General features: G+C 52.3%; 4 protein-coding genes across 4 annotated transcripts; 2 read left to right on the forward strand and 2 right to left on the reverse strand.

Moving 5' to 3' along the window:
- Positions 1-409: 409 nt before the first annotated feature.
- K489DRAFT_322286 (uncharacterized protein) lies at positions 410-1,639 on the forward strand (the record flags this gene model as incomplete). Its single annotated transcript, XM_033601616.1, has 1 exon — positions 410-1,639. One exon carries the CDS (start codon positions 410-412, stop codon positions 1,637-1,639), a length of 1,230 nt encoding a protein of 409 aa, XP_033458262.1.
- Positions 1,640-1,963: 324 nt separating this feature from the next.
- K489DRAFT_382275 (uncharacterized protein) lies at positions 1,964-5,170 on the reverse strand. The gene is made up of 3 exons (XM_033605335.1): positions 4,861-5,170; positions 2,472-4,554; positions 1,964-2,393 (listed from the first exon to the last, which is right to left on the reverse strand). Exons 1-3 carry the CDS (start codon positions 5,054-5,056, stop codon positions 2,213-2,215), a joined length of 2,460 nt encoding a protein of 819 aa, XP_033458263.1. The 5' UTR covers positions 5,057-5,170; the 3' UTR covers positions 1,964-2,212.
- Positions 5,171-6,388: 1,218 nt separating this feature from the next.
- On the reverse strand, positions 6,389-8,044 carry K489DRAFT_269675 (uncharacterized protein). The gene is made up of 5 exons (XM_033600104.1): positions 7,846-8,044; positions 7,524-7,784; positions 6,984-7,465; positions 6,785-6,922; positions 6,389-6,717 (listed from the first exon to the last, which is right to left on the reverse strand). The coding sequence occupies exons 1-5, from the start codon at positions 7,913-7,915 to the stop codon at positions 6,469-6,471; spliced, it is 1,200 nt and encodes a 399-aa protein (XP_033458264.1). The 5' UTR covers positions 7,916-8,044; the 3' UTR covers positions 6,389-6,468.
- Positions 8,045-9,543: 1,499 nt separating this feature from the next.
- On the forward strand, positions 9,544-13,829 carry K489DRAFT_269691 (uncharacterized protein). Its single transcript, XM_033600105.1, has 4 exons — positions 9,544-10,015; positions 10,098-10,309; positions 10,368-10,488; positions 10,544-13,829. The coding sequence occupies exons 1-4, from the start codon at positions 9,757-9,759 to the stop codon at positions 13,582-13,584; spliced, it is 3,633 nt and encodes a 1,210-aa protein (XP_033458265.1). The 5' UTR covers positions 9,544-9,756; the 3' UTR covers positions 13,585-13,829.
- Positions 13,830-13,848: the final 19 nt, after the last annotated feature.

Below are 13,848 nucleotides of genomic sequence, written 5' to 3' on the forward strand. Positions count from 1 at the left end.
TCTCACGGTGGTCGCAATGTTCCGAAGATACTGTGGGACTGTGGCTTAGTGAAGCATGTATCAACCTTGGAATGGCTTGGAGTGTTCACGCTACATTCCATGCGATTTATGATTGTTCTCAGGTCCTTCATCGCCCGTACTTGCCAAAACTTATCATTTCGCTGATGTTGTCATATCGATCCGCGGTTGTAATCGACAGAGATGGAGGTGAAAGGAATACGAATGATATGGCCGGAGTAGTGCACAGACCATCGTTGTTGCCGCATCACTGTGCACGAGTCATCGGCAGCGGAATTTATTAGATCATCGCGGAAACAGAGCTCACGAGACACTTCATCTCTGCTCCTCTGGCCGTTGAAAGGAACAAGGCATCATCATGGCGCGCACTGCAAGAAGCCTTGACGCAGCCATGTCTCTGCTCGCCGTCTCGCGTCCGGCTCTGTCGCGTCGCTCTGTGGCCGCCATACGCAATTCTCGTTATCCTCAGATTGTCCTTGCAGCGCAAAAGGCAGCCTTTACGACGTCCCGATCGAACTCATCGCCCTCCCAGAACGACAACAATCTTTTTCGCTTCCCGCCAGGTGGAGGGCAAAGCTCGTATTTTCAGCGCCCCTCGCTCCCTATCAACACCATCATCAAATTCGTCCCGCAACAAACTGCATGGGTGGTCGAACGGATGGGCAAATTCCAGAGGGTGCTCGAACCTGGTATCGCCTTGCTAATCCCAGGCATTGATCGAATCGCATATGTCAAGAGCTTGAAGGAGAACGCTATGGAGATACCCTCGCAGAGTGCGATCACGGCGGACAACGTAACCTTGGACCTTGACGGTATCCTCTACACACGTGTCTTTGACCCGTTCAAGGCCAGCTATGGGGTTGAGGACGCCGAGTATGCCATCTCGCAGCTTGCGCAGACGACCATGCGTAGCGAGATTGGTCAACTCACTTTGGACCACGTCCTGAAGGAGCGCGCAACCTTGAACACAAACATTACGCAAGCCATCAACGAGGCCGCCGCAGACTGGGGTATCCGGTGTCTCAGATACGAGATTCGGGACATCCACGCGCCAGCGCCCGTCGTCGAGGCCATGCACCGTCAGGTGACCGCCGAGCGGAGCAAGCGCGCCGAGATCCTCGAATCAGAAGGACAGCGACAGTCAGCCATCAACATCGCCGAAGGACGAAAGCAATCCGTCATCCTCGCCTCCGAAGCTCTCAAAGCCGAACAAATCAACACCGCCTCCGGTGAAGCCGAAGCCATCCTCCTCAAAGCGAAAGCAACCGCTGCCGGAATCGACGCTGTTGCGAAGAGCCTCGCAGAAGGCAAGCAAGCCGCTCAAGGCGCAGTCTCGCTCTCCGTCGCAGAGAAGTACGTCGACGCCTTCGCCAAGCTGGCCAAGGAGGGCACCAGCGTGGTCGTGCCAGGAAACGTCGGCGACATCGGATCGATGATCGCCACCGCCATGTCTGTCTACGGAAACGTCGGCCAGGCCCAGGCAAAGACCATGTCGCAGCGGATAGGCGCGCCGAGTGAATCCGAGGGCTCAAAAGAGTCCTCGCAGTCGTCCTCGAAGCCTGTCAATGCGGTCGCGCAGAGCGTGCTAGAAAGCTTCGAGAAGACGCAGCAGCGGCATTGAGACGCCATCGGTCGTGTATAACAAGTTCTTTCGGGATTCTCGCAGTTTCATGATCTGCTCTAGGATTGGAAAAATACGGCCATCGGACTAGGCATTAATGGGGGTCTCAGGTTCTGTAAGATTTTGCACTTGACAGAAGATCCTCTTTCTCAACTCACAGCTCGGGGTGAGCTGTCTTTTGTATCTATAGCGCACGGCTCTCTCATGTATTCCAAATTTCGCCACTTGTTCAAGCCGTAGTCGCTGATTAGTGCTCCGACAGGAGTTCGGTGGCTTTTCACTGAAGGAAGACATCCACGATTTTGTAATATGGTATACTCCAGACTGTCGATGAGAGAAATCAAGTCACCATAAAGGAAAGAAGTGCCATTAGGACGTGCTCTGTACAGAATGTGTGCAACGATCTGCATCACCGAAGCAAGACTTTTCCGCCAGGAGTCTGGCCTTACATGAAGAACCACCCGCGCTTTGTACATCAGGATGAACGAAAGAAGAAGAATAGATCAGGAGCAGAAGAGCCTGAATGATGTGGAAAGTTCCAGGCGCCATAGAGCAAGGAAACTCGAACTTTTCCTAGACCGCCTCCTCAGCCGTGGCCTGGGGAGCCTCGGCCTGGGGAGCCTCGGGTGGGATGTTTCGACGAACATTACGGATGGGATCTTGTTCCAGCCGAATGCCCGCCGACGCAAGCTTGACGATGGCTTTCTTGTCGAGGATTACCTTGTCCCAATTCTCGGGCAGGCCGACACGAGCACTGAAAGAATATTAGTCAGTACGACATGAAGTAAGAACGAGGCATGAATGGATGCGAAGGGAAATCATCAATACTCACAGCATCATAGTCACTCTCATATTTCTGGCCTTGAAGCGCATGTCCTCGGCGCTCCGGGTAGAGAGCTGCGCCGTGTCGCCGCGCTGGGTGTCCAGGGACTTGAGCGCAGACCAACTAATGCCCTCGCTGCAATGTGTTGTGATGAGCTCGATGAGGGCATTTTCCTCGTCACTCGTCCATGGGCGTCGCACTTGCACCTTCTTTGGCAGCGCGGCACGATTTTGTTTGGCGATGATGATGCCACGAGAGTACTGGGTGCTGCTGGGATCCTCGGCAAGAGTCTCAAGCGATTCACTGATGGTGGGGAAGGAGGACCCAGGGTTCTTACGTGGAAGCTGGCTCGCAGCGAGAAGAGCTTCGTGGAGTTGATCGCTGGCATAAATTGGTGTCGCGGCGGCGGCAGATGCAGGTGGTGGGTAAATCGATGTGATTGGGACGGATTCGGGATTGTGGTGGATTGGCTCGGGGGATTCTGGAGGTGCAATAGCGTCCCCAGTATTGGAATACGAGGAGTATGGCGGGCCAGAAGCACTGCTTTCGGGAGCATTGAGACGACGACGCTTGTTTGCGGCTGCAATCTCGCGCGCCTCTGCTACATATCCTTTGTCTTCAAAGCCTTTGTCTTGTGTCGGGTCGAAAGCGCCCTCTTCGTCATCCTCAAGGTCTTGTACGCGGCGCTTTTCGCCATGCGAGGAACTCAATAGAACCGCTTGCGCTCCACTGTTGCCGCCGTCATCCTGCTGGCTAAACTCGTCTTGCGTCTGAGTAAAGTTGATCAGCTGAGCTCCTTCCTGTCGATCCAGCAAAGATCGCTTCTTCGCGCCTTTTGGCAAAGTACCAGAGCTGGCTCGGGGTAAATTGTCATTGGACGACATCGGTGGTCCAGCCACCATGTTTGCTACCGGAGCAGCCTGCTGCCGCTGTTGCTGTTGAAGCGCAGCCTCTTTCTGTCGAAGCATGGCCACTGTCGCGGTGTTCATGAAGCTCTTTCTCGGCTTGTTCTGCGTCGCAATGATTTCTTGCTTCATCTGTGCGCTTCGCTTCAGATCTGATCTACGCTGTAACTCTCCATTGATAGCATCCACGATAGTGGACACATCGCCTGCAGCGTCAATTTGCTGATCGAGCTGGGCCTTGCGCACGTCGTAGTACGCTAAGGCATTGTCAAGTAGCTGTTCCCATTTGAATTGACTCTTCAGTTCTAATATACCACTTTCCAAGTCATCGCCACCTTCGCCTTGGAACGGTGCGGAAAGGGTGTTGCAGACGTTGTATACCATGTCCAACGCAAGACCACGTTCGGCATCGCTCATGAGGGATACGCCTAGGGTTTCTGTGTGTTTGAAGTTACCATCTTCGTCGAAGAATGAGTCCCGAATGGCTTGCAAGGGGAGGAATTCAGCAGGCCTTTGCGCATTGACCTCAAGTCTGGCGATTGCCATCTGTGTGGCGATGGCACACCACAGGCTCAGTGCCTGAGGGGGGCATTCTCCTCCCGCGATCGATGTCGGAAAGGCACGATCGAGGATCTGTAGGGAATCGTATGATGCAGTCAAGTCATCTGGAGGGCACTTGACTAGCAGCACGTTCATCATTTCCACGAGATTGACACGGTAAATAATGCTCTGTGGGCTCTGTGAGACCTGCTCAATGTCAGGTTCATCAAAAAGAGCGCGTAGGATCGCTCTAGGCGAGATATATGGAAGCGTTCCAAAGCTTGGCTTGTGTAAGAGCACGGCGGTGATCAATTTATCGTATCTCTTAGAATCGATCGACTTGAGCGATGATCGTGGAGTCTCCGATCCGCGTGGAAGCAAAAAGCGGATAAGCTTTTCAGATGCGCCGGCCAGGTCTGGCAAATCTTCCAAAATCTCGGCCGGCTCCAGTCGGTCTGCTTCCTCCTGCGTAAATGAGGTTTTTGCAGTTGTCCCAGATATACCCGACAGGCGACTGTGACGTGTCCCCTCAAGGTCATCGTCGTCAGAGAGAACTGGTTCACCGGCTTCGACGGGAGCGGCGAGGTCATCTCGGTCATCTTGGTGTTGGTCAACCTCGTTTTCGTTTTCGTTGACAGTCGGCAGCTCTGCACAGCTAGAGTCAGCCTTCCATTCACATTCAAAGACGTGGAAACAGCAACACAACATCAAGAACTTCGTCCATCAGTATGTTCACTCGGGTTAAAAATCGGGGGATACCCTAACCCTCACCCTAACCCTGCCAACTGTGCAAATTCCTGGTTGTTTTGAAGACATGAATGCCATGTCGCGTCCGTCCAAGACCGTGGAACAGTAATGGTACGATCATCTACGGATGCGACACGACATCAAAGCCCTCTATATCTGGATCTGACGGCCTGAGGGAAAATTCACAAGGAACAAGCGACACGAACCTTGGTCTTCGCCTGCGAGAACAACATTGCGACGAGACTCGCGCGTTGAATCTTCTGCAGCGGGCTCCTTTTTGGGTCGACCAGGAGCGCGTTTGGCCTGTGGTTCGACGCTGACACTCCGACTGGCTGCTCTACGCGAGGAGCCTGGTCGTCGCGTCGTCGCCGCAGCCGGCGGTGCGGCGCTCTTCTTCGCCATGGAAGATCGTGCGGTAGTGATGAGATGACAAGCGATGATGTGATGCGATGTGATGACTGGGCAACGCTGATGTCGAATGCGCGTGTCGGATGTGATGCGAGACCCAGTACGTGTCGCACGGAAAAGTGGATGAAAGAGATGAACAGGAGGTGTTGTTGCTGGAAACCCTAAGAATTTGACGGACGCGCGCGGTCTACGCACGGACTTGCCCACATCATCTCGAGCTCACCTGCCAGCAGCCTTTTCGGACAACCACGACGGGTCTTTCCGCTAAGCTTATTTGCACCAGACGCGAGGATTGTCCTGTACAATGACTGACAGCTCATTTTATCGGCCGTTTCAAACTTTGGCCAACATTTTGTTGCGCTATGATACTTGATCACGATCGAATTGCTATCCAAGTCTTTGAGCTCTTTCACCAGAAATCACGCAACACGGCCTGTGCATAAGCAAACAGACTTGTGAATTGGGATTGGGATGAGGATGGAGCGTCCCGAGGGACGTTCGATATACGAGGTTCAATGCTCACCACATTATGTAAACTGAATAGTCCTGTATTCCGTCGAAGTGTGCACAATGTGTAGAGGACCAACGCCGCAAAGAGCGCGGCCACGGACGAGAATGCACACTGATGCGTTCTCGGAGGCTTTGAGGTGGAGCATTGCGAATGAGTCTGTGGATCGTCCACCGAAGCGAATTCGCCTGTCGTTCCCTTCTTCACACCTTTGGCAATGTCCAACCAATGCTCCCTGAAAAAGGCCGCCATCCATAATAAGTCTATCGCGACTGCAGCGCAAAGATCAACATACCGTAGAGTGATATCATACAGGAACACAATAGCAACGACACATCTTCAACAATGATTGAGTCGTGCGGAAGTAATAACCCAAACCCTTATCATCATTGCATCAACCCCAATACCAACCCTATTAAAATTCAGGCCCGAGCGCGACCCCGAAACGCATCCAGAAGCCGGGACGATGGCTTGACTTGAAGGGCCAAGCAAGCTGGTGAAGAGAAGATGTGCGTCGAGTTCGCTCGTTCCCAGGGAGGACTCTATCAACGCGTCGAGCGAACATTATAATGCAACATGTAGTAACTGATGCTTCGCGCGGCAGCAGTCAAGCATTTTAACACCAGGGCTCGCACACGCATCTCGTCAAACACGTCGAAGATGAGGAAGTGCTCAATCAACAAATTTTACACGTTTCGCGTGGAAAGCGTGTATGCGACCACATTGAAAGCTGAAGTGACTGGTGCGGACGATCAAGGCCCGAATGCATAGAAGAACGGTGAAGTGATGTCTATGCGGTCGGTCTACGGGCGAACGGATTCGTTGATAATATTGTCATTGCACGTTCGATCACGAACTACACGTTCGCAATTTCAAAGGCTGCCTACATGAATTCTGTTCACGCAGATGCCACCGGACCCGAAACTGCACCAAGTCGACCACACGCACCATTGCCAACGGTGTAGAAGTACGGCGATGTTGTGCTCCCGTAGTAGTGGTATGCATCGCCGTAAGTTTGGCTACCATCGCACTGCCCCTGAGTGAGGATGTAATAGCAAGTACCCGAAGGATGTTGTCCGAAGCCGGCGCAGTTGTCCATGGAGGCGCAGAGGGCACAGCATCCGTATCCGGTCGAGTCATTCATAGGCTATGGTGGTTCAAATCGTCAGCGAGGTGCTCATTTATACACAAACGGTCGAGCAAGTCGGACTCACCTGGGACTCGAGAGAGAAAGCGCTGCTGTAGGAGAGAATGGCGACGGGAATGCCGCCGTGGACATGGTTGACGAGGTTGTTCGAGCCGCATTGGGCGTAGTATGTCGATTGTGGAACGACGGCTGTACGCGTTGAGGTCTATTTTGATACGTGTCAGAGGGATTGTCGCCGAAGAGTCTCAAAGGACCGAAGAACTTACGGTTGTGGTGCTGGTGGAAACGGTAGTCGTAGTTGTGGTGGTGGCCGAGGCAGTGGTTGTGGTCGTGATGGTCGTCGGGGCCAAGGTACTTGTTGAATCAACGCTGGTGCTCGCCGTGGATGTTGCAGTCGCAGTCACGGGAGCAATGGTCGTGGTCGTGGATGTAGTCGAAGTGAAAGTAATGTACCACGAAGTGGACACACCACAAGTCACTGCTGAGGGATATTGAGAAGGAGCGGTCGTGGCAGTGGCGGCAGGCATCAGCATTCTGGTCTTCGCGCTAGCACGGCGCTCAATCGCAGCTTGGGCTTCGCGAGCTTCAAGCTCGAGCTGTGCGTCTCGCTCACGACGCCCCTGGCCTTCGAGGCGCGCGACCGGCGTACGCTTTGCAACATAGTCACCCTGCAGAGCTACGGCGGTGAACCCAGCCGCGGTGGGAACAGTAGTAGTACTGGCGGACGTACTCGTCGTGACAGTGGTGACTTTATTAATCCAGTCAGTCATCACGTTCCAAGTATAACGATGGTATGTACAACTCACCAGTGGATGTGGACGTCGTGGTGGTGACAGCGGTGTCAACTTGCGTCGAGGTAGATGTGGCGGTGGCTATATCGGTTGATTGGGTATTGACGATCCTGGTTGATGTGCTTGTGACGGTAGTCGTCGTTGTCACTGGTGCTGGAGTGATTGTTCGCGTAGAGGTGCTTGTCTGATACACTCGAAAGACGGTCGTAGTTGGATTTCGCGTGTAGACCGTAGACACTCGGTTGATGGAGGATCTTCCATACTTGGTCGTGCATACTAAAGAAGCATTGATGAGTTTGAAAACAATTCAAGGTTCTCCTGTGGTCATTGTACTCACCGGTTTGGCTAGTGACGGAATCGGCCAAGGCTGCGGACGCCCAGGCGACAAAGAATATCGTCACAAGCATGGCTGATGAAGACGCAAGTTCAGCAATCGAGCAATGACGAAAGTGAGTGAAATATAATAGCTAGTCGAACGGAGCAGATTCTTGACACTTGGAACTGGAATATTAGATTCAGGCAAACTGCTGTCTAATATGTTTTCCGGCGCTTGCACCCACAGCCGGTACACCCAAGGCGCGAAATCTCTCATCATGAAGAATCCATCGACAGAGTCAATGACTTGAGGTCCCGAATAGAGTAGCTGATGCGTCCGATCGTAGCCCGATGTGCATCCGATGTTTACGACCAGTGTTGGCGCATGCACGGCCATGTGGTCATCCAACCCTTGCATGTGTTTCTGTACGTTCTAGAACGCCTCATGGGGATTTCCGGGGGATCTTGACAGTACATCGAGCCTACCACCCCTCGGCTATGTATGCGTCGCATGATGATTGAAGCCGCCAAGAATATCACGTTCTCTGGGCTAAGGTAGATGTGCGCTGGATGTATTGCTTGTTCGTGATTTGCCCGCAGCTAAGCTACGTCCTTGGAGACAAGCATGATGCCAAGAGATCTGGGCTGAAAGTGTACGTTTCTGGTGCGGCATGAACCAAGTGCGAGCCGGCGGTGAAGCACAGCAGCACCACAACAAGACACCATGATCGTCTTTCGACGCCCGGCGACTCAGATTCAGACTTCTGTGGGTTTCGAGATCCTATCCCGTCTTTATAATATTTCAAATCCTAAAATTAAGCCATTCAATATCAAATAGTTCTTCGGCGTTGTTAAAATTGTTCACCAGACAGTCGCTTCGGTGGGTCCTGATGCCTCGTACTTCGATTGCACTTCAAGGAGGATCTTGAGATCTCGACACAGCGCTATTCTCGAGTGTGAGTTCAGTTGGAGTGCATCCGAACATCATGACCTCGAACATGTGACTTGCGATATGCGCGAGCGCAGGCAGGTTTCAGATGTATAACCGAATGATGTACAGTACATTTAGGTAATGTTTGCTAAACGGACCTCCGTGGCAGTTCGTTTCTGAGGCACAATAGCGGCGCACTAAATTTGCGCTATTCTCTTGGCATTGAGTTTCATGGCATGAAAAGGGCTAGACCTCCGGACAAAAGCCACTTCACATCGGACAACAGGAATAATATACATCTGCTGTCTCACCATGCGAACCACACCAGGTTGAACCCATCGACAAGTCAAACATTGTACAAGCACAAAGTGATGCAAAGCAGTCATGACTGGTCTTTAGCATGTAGAAGCGGCCCCCCACGTGCACCACGCAGAGTCCACGCCACCTTCGGGGACACCGCCGGTGGCGCCACGTTTGTGGCAGCTCAAACCGACAATAAGTCAGGCCGGGAAAGGTCGAATGCACCCCAGATCTACTAACGTACCTGTCAATAACTCTAGAAAAGCTTATGCGTAGGTGACCATTTGGAAGAACCCTTGATTCCCTCCTCTTGCAACAAGAAAACGATTCTTCGCCAATCTCCGGTTCATGGCGTTGAGCCCCGACTGCCTCTCCACGCCTAGTGCTTGACCCTCAGGTCAGCTTATGCTTGCATGTACATGTACATCTTGGAATGCATCGCTGTCCAGGTGGCATGGCCATTAACGAATCTCCTGGAGGGCTCACTGCTGCCTGCTCATGGTATCGAGATCATTGAGAGGGTCAATGCGTTGGAACGACACCCGATGAAGCCCGGGATACAAGCGATTATCTGAGTTCGAATGGGATGATGTATATAATAAGCAATACATCTGATGAAAAATCCCAGTGTTGTCCCGCAGTTCTAAGACAAATTTATCCAGGTGAACACGATTTCTTCGTGTCGGCTTTGGGTGTCCTACCATGACCATGAGGCCCGCAAAGATCTTGACTGCTGCCCTGGCGGTCATCAAATTAGTCTCTGCCTCGCCTTATCGTTCTACTTCAGCTGTAGACGAAGATGCACTTCTCGCCGAGCTTGACTTTCCCACGCCGCAACAGATCATCAACCAAGGACAAAACATACTCTTCCCTCTGATTCCAACCGATGGTCATGGTCGCAAGGAGTCGCTTGCTTTATCACATCAAGGCGAGCTGTATTATTCTGCAGGACAAGGTGCAGGTAAGTGTTCATTTGAACCAAGCCTCGCACTGTGGGGCGTGAGCACGGCGACACTTGAGTCTGACATTGGCCTTTTCTACAGGCAAAGCACCCTCAGGGACTGCCGCGAGGCTCAAGCTTCAATTCACAGTTCCAACCTTGATTCTTGATCACGCTTTGGAGAGCTACCAATCAGTCACATGTGATGGAGGCTCCATGTCGGTGAATTTCCACTCGCATGAATATTTCGAGTTCGTCCGCGAGGAATGGGCGCAGCATCATGAGATGGTCGTCATAACATCGGACGACGGCTGTGTAAGACATGCAACTTCTATGAGTTTCTGTAGAGAATGTCTTGCTGACCTCAGGTCAGGCCTCGTACTCCGATGGGAGTCATCACACCTATTTCCGCGCCTATGGCTTGGTGTTTGACGAAACAACCCTCGGCCTCACATTGAGAGGTGATCACATGGAGCTGGAGGATATCATGGAAGGTATAGGTGTCGACTGAGGAGCATTTGATTGTTCCCTGCTGACCAGCTGTGACAGACGCACTCCTCGAATTTGGCGAAGTCACGCACCTACCTCTCCAGCATCGTGCGATCAAGGCTAGAGCGCAAACATACACTACTACTCGAAGTTCGTCTAGCACTCCAAAGACGACGTCCACCACCATCACGACCAAAACTTCCCCATCCTCAAGTGTCAAGACAATCTCTACATCCGTGATGACGTCCTCCTATATGTCCAAATCATCTTCGAGTACTCCTTTGACAACCATTCCTGCTACGTCCAAGACCTCCACAGTGGCATCAGCTTTGACAACGGTGACCTCTCCCACGAACTCGACAACTGGTGTTGTGGCGTCTGTGAACTCAACGACTTCGACAGCCTCAGCTACACAGTGTGGCCCATTGACCACATCGACTCTTAGTGGAATGCCGGCAGCCACCTGCGGACCCACCTTTGATCAGATTCTGGACGACGCTTTGGGATACTACAGCTTCGACGATGACAACTTTGCTGATACCTGGGCAGTCATAGCCCCTGGCGCGAGCTTGGATCCATTCTACAATCCTGGAGACTTGACTTCACCTCCGCTGAACAAGCGCAAAATTAAATTTACCGGCCATTTTACGCTTGCTGCCGCTGTCAAATCTCTTGCCAAATCTGTCGTCAGCAGGGTGCAGAATGCAGTATCTTCCGCAGCCAAGATCGTCGCCTCGCTCCCCGGAAAGATCGTCAGTGCTGCCAAGAGCATTGCCAAATTTGTTGTTGCCCTCATTGAGGGCCATCCGAGTGTTAGCTTGACAATTCCCATGAGCTGGACATGGGGTGGCCGAGAAAGCTCACCTTGGGGACCTTCCAAGCTCATTCATGTCTGGAAAGGCAGAGAAAAAGTAGCCGCCTCCAAGAAACCAGTGAATCTGCTGCCCGGCGATTACGACGACATATCACACATTGCCGTTTATTGTGTAAAGTGTGGTTTCAATGGGAGATTCAAGACCACAGGTTCGATAGGATTCAACCGCAATGGCATCTACAGTGCCACTCTTGACCAGAATGGCGATCTCGACTTAAATCTAGGAATCGGAATCGACGCTCTGGCCGTAAAGATCTTTGAACTTGGAAAGAAGACTCTATACACTACTCCATTACCAGGACTCGGCATTCCGAAGATCCTCGCCCTTGGGCCCATCCTAGTCGTTCAGGCCGGAGCCTCGCTGGAGACAAAGGCGATGGGTCAATTACTCTTCCAGGGCAATGTCTCCTTCCGAAATGCGCAGACTCACACGGATTACCTTGACCGGAGCAAAAGCTTCAGCAAGAATTGGAAGCCCACAGTTGGCGGTGGCATCGATGTGCATGGTGCCGTATCTGCTGGTATAGTCTTTGAATTGCCTATCGGCGTTGCTTTTGGACTCGACGTCCTCAATGGGAAATTCTCAAAGAAGGCAGTCTCCATTGTGGACACCACTTCCTTGGAAATTGAAGCCAAGTTGCAGTTCGCTGCCAGCGCAAGTGGTACATCGAACTCTTCAAGTGGTACTTCTAGTGGCACGTCTGATGCCTCTTTCAACAAAGATCTTTGTCGTGGCGTTGCATGGAATGTGTCGTTACACAACAAATTGAGCATCGATGTAATCGAGAAGAAGAATACATTCAAGCTCTTCGAGGTCGAGCTACCTGTCGCTGGCGGCTGCGTCAGTATGGAGAGGAACACCCCGACAGGTCCTTCCAACCCGTCTGCGAGTCCGCAGAAGACTGCTCCCGACTCCTGTACTCCTGTCTCGGGCAATTTATTGCAGAATGGCAATTTCGACAGCAACTCGCTTGCGCCGTGGTATCTAAATGCAGCTAGTCCACAAGACACGTTCGATGTGTCGAGTGGAGCTATCGCTGCGCATCAAACGCGATACAGCGATTACTCCAACCCCTACAGCTCAATGTGGTTCCGGCAAGATGGCTTGAGATTCTGCCCGGGCCAAACGTACACGTTCTCCTTCGATTACATGTTCGATCAGAATCAAGGAGATGTATACATATATGGAACTTTGTACTACACAGATGGGACTGCGAATCAAGGCATCTTCGGCACACGCGATCTCTCCGACTACGATGCTATCGGCACATGGAAACACTACACCGGGGTCTTCTCTGCGACGGGCACATTGGCCACCTTTGAGATTGGAGCTGTTGCATGCAACTATGAACAGGACATCACATTCTATGATAACTTCAGCATCGTCGCTGGTGGGACACTCTCTACGCGCGCGATCGAGACCCGTCAAGAGGACAACAATGTGCAGCTCGATCAGACGGTCGGTGGAGTCAATGAGGACGATGCGAACACACCCAACCCAGACAACTTGGACTATTACAATGCCGATGGCTCGGTACGCGCTCCACCCGATGACAGTGATCTCGATCTACTCGTGCAGCAATTTCTCGCCAATCAGACTGCTCGCGACGATGCCGAGGACAAAGGTGCCGCTCTACAGTCGTACATCGACACGTACCCACCCGTCGGTCCATCCGGTAATAACTCCAACTACTCGCCACCACTCCCAGACGAAGACGGTAACATTTACCAAACATTGCCTCTCAATGACCGCTCCGGCCAGCTTTCCGCCGGCACTGATGGCAACATCTACTTCGAGCCCGTTGACCTCGGCAGTCCGTCAGGTCTGTGGATGGCCAACAGCGGTGTCTGGGGTAGCGACTTTTCTGGCCGCTTTCTGCACGTCTATACGCCAGAGATTAATAACCTCAACGCCTCACGCATCCGCCTCGGCGACCAATATTCTTTCCCCAGGACTGCCCTGGTTGTTGGACTGGCAGGTGTCAAGGTTGGCTCGTCCAACTTGGTCGTCGCTCTGGATACGAATGGCGCAATCTACTATCTCGTCGCATGCAACTATGTCGACACATCGCTGGGCTCCAAGCTGTTTGTTGTTTCCGACCAAGGTACAGGACTCGCGAATCTTGTCTCGCCTCTGGGAAGTTGGACAGTCACGGGTGGTATCGTCTCGAACTGTGCACTCATTGGTGTCAATCCGCCGACGATCATCGCATCTATCTCACCTTGATCGCGATGTTTCCTTTTAATATTAGGCGATGATCGAGAACATCTGACTTGGACGCAATTGAGCCTTGCAGATGACGGCGGGGCCAGCTTGTTGTATCTGTTGGAAGGGGGGTTTCGAGTCTGTAAGAATGCACGATGATCACATGGAAGTCGGCAAACGAGGGTGTAATAAAGTATTACATTCGGTGCATGAGATGTGTTTTCCCTCTGGTTCAATGTGTTGGCAGTCGCCACCAAAGCTGACGCATTGGGATCCCCCACCTCC

This window comes from Dissoconium aciculare (genome assembly GCF_010015565.1).
Source record: "Dissoconium aciculare CBS 342.82 unplaced genomic scaffold K489scaffold_9, whole genome shotgun sequence".
NCBI lineage: Eukaryota > Fungi > Ascomycota > Dothideomycetes > Mycosphaerellales > Dissoconiaceae > Dissoconium > Dissoconium aciculare.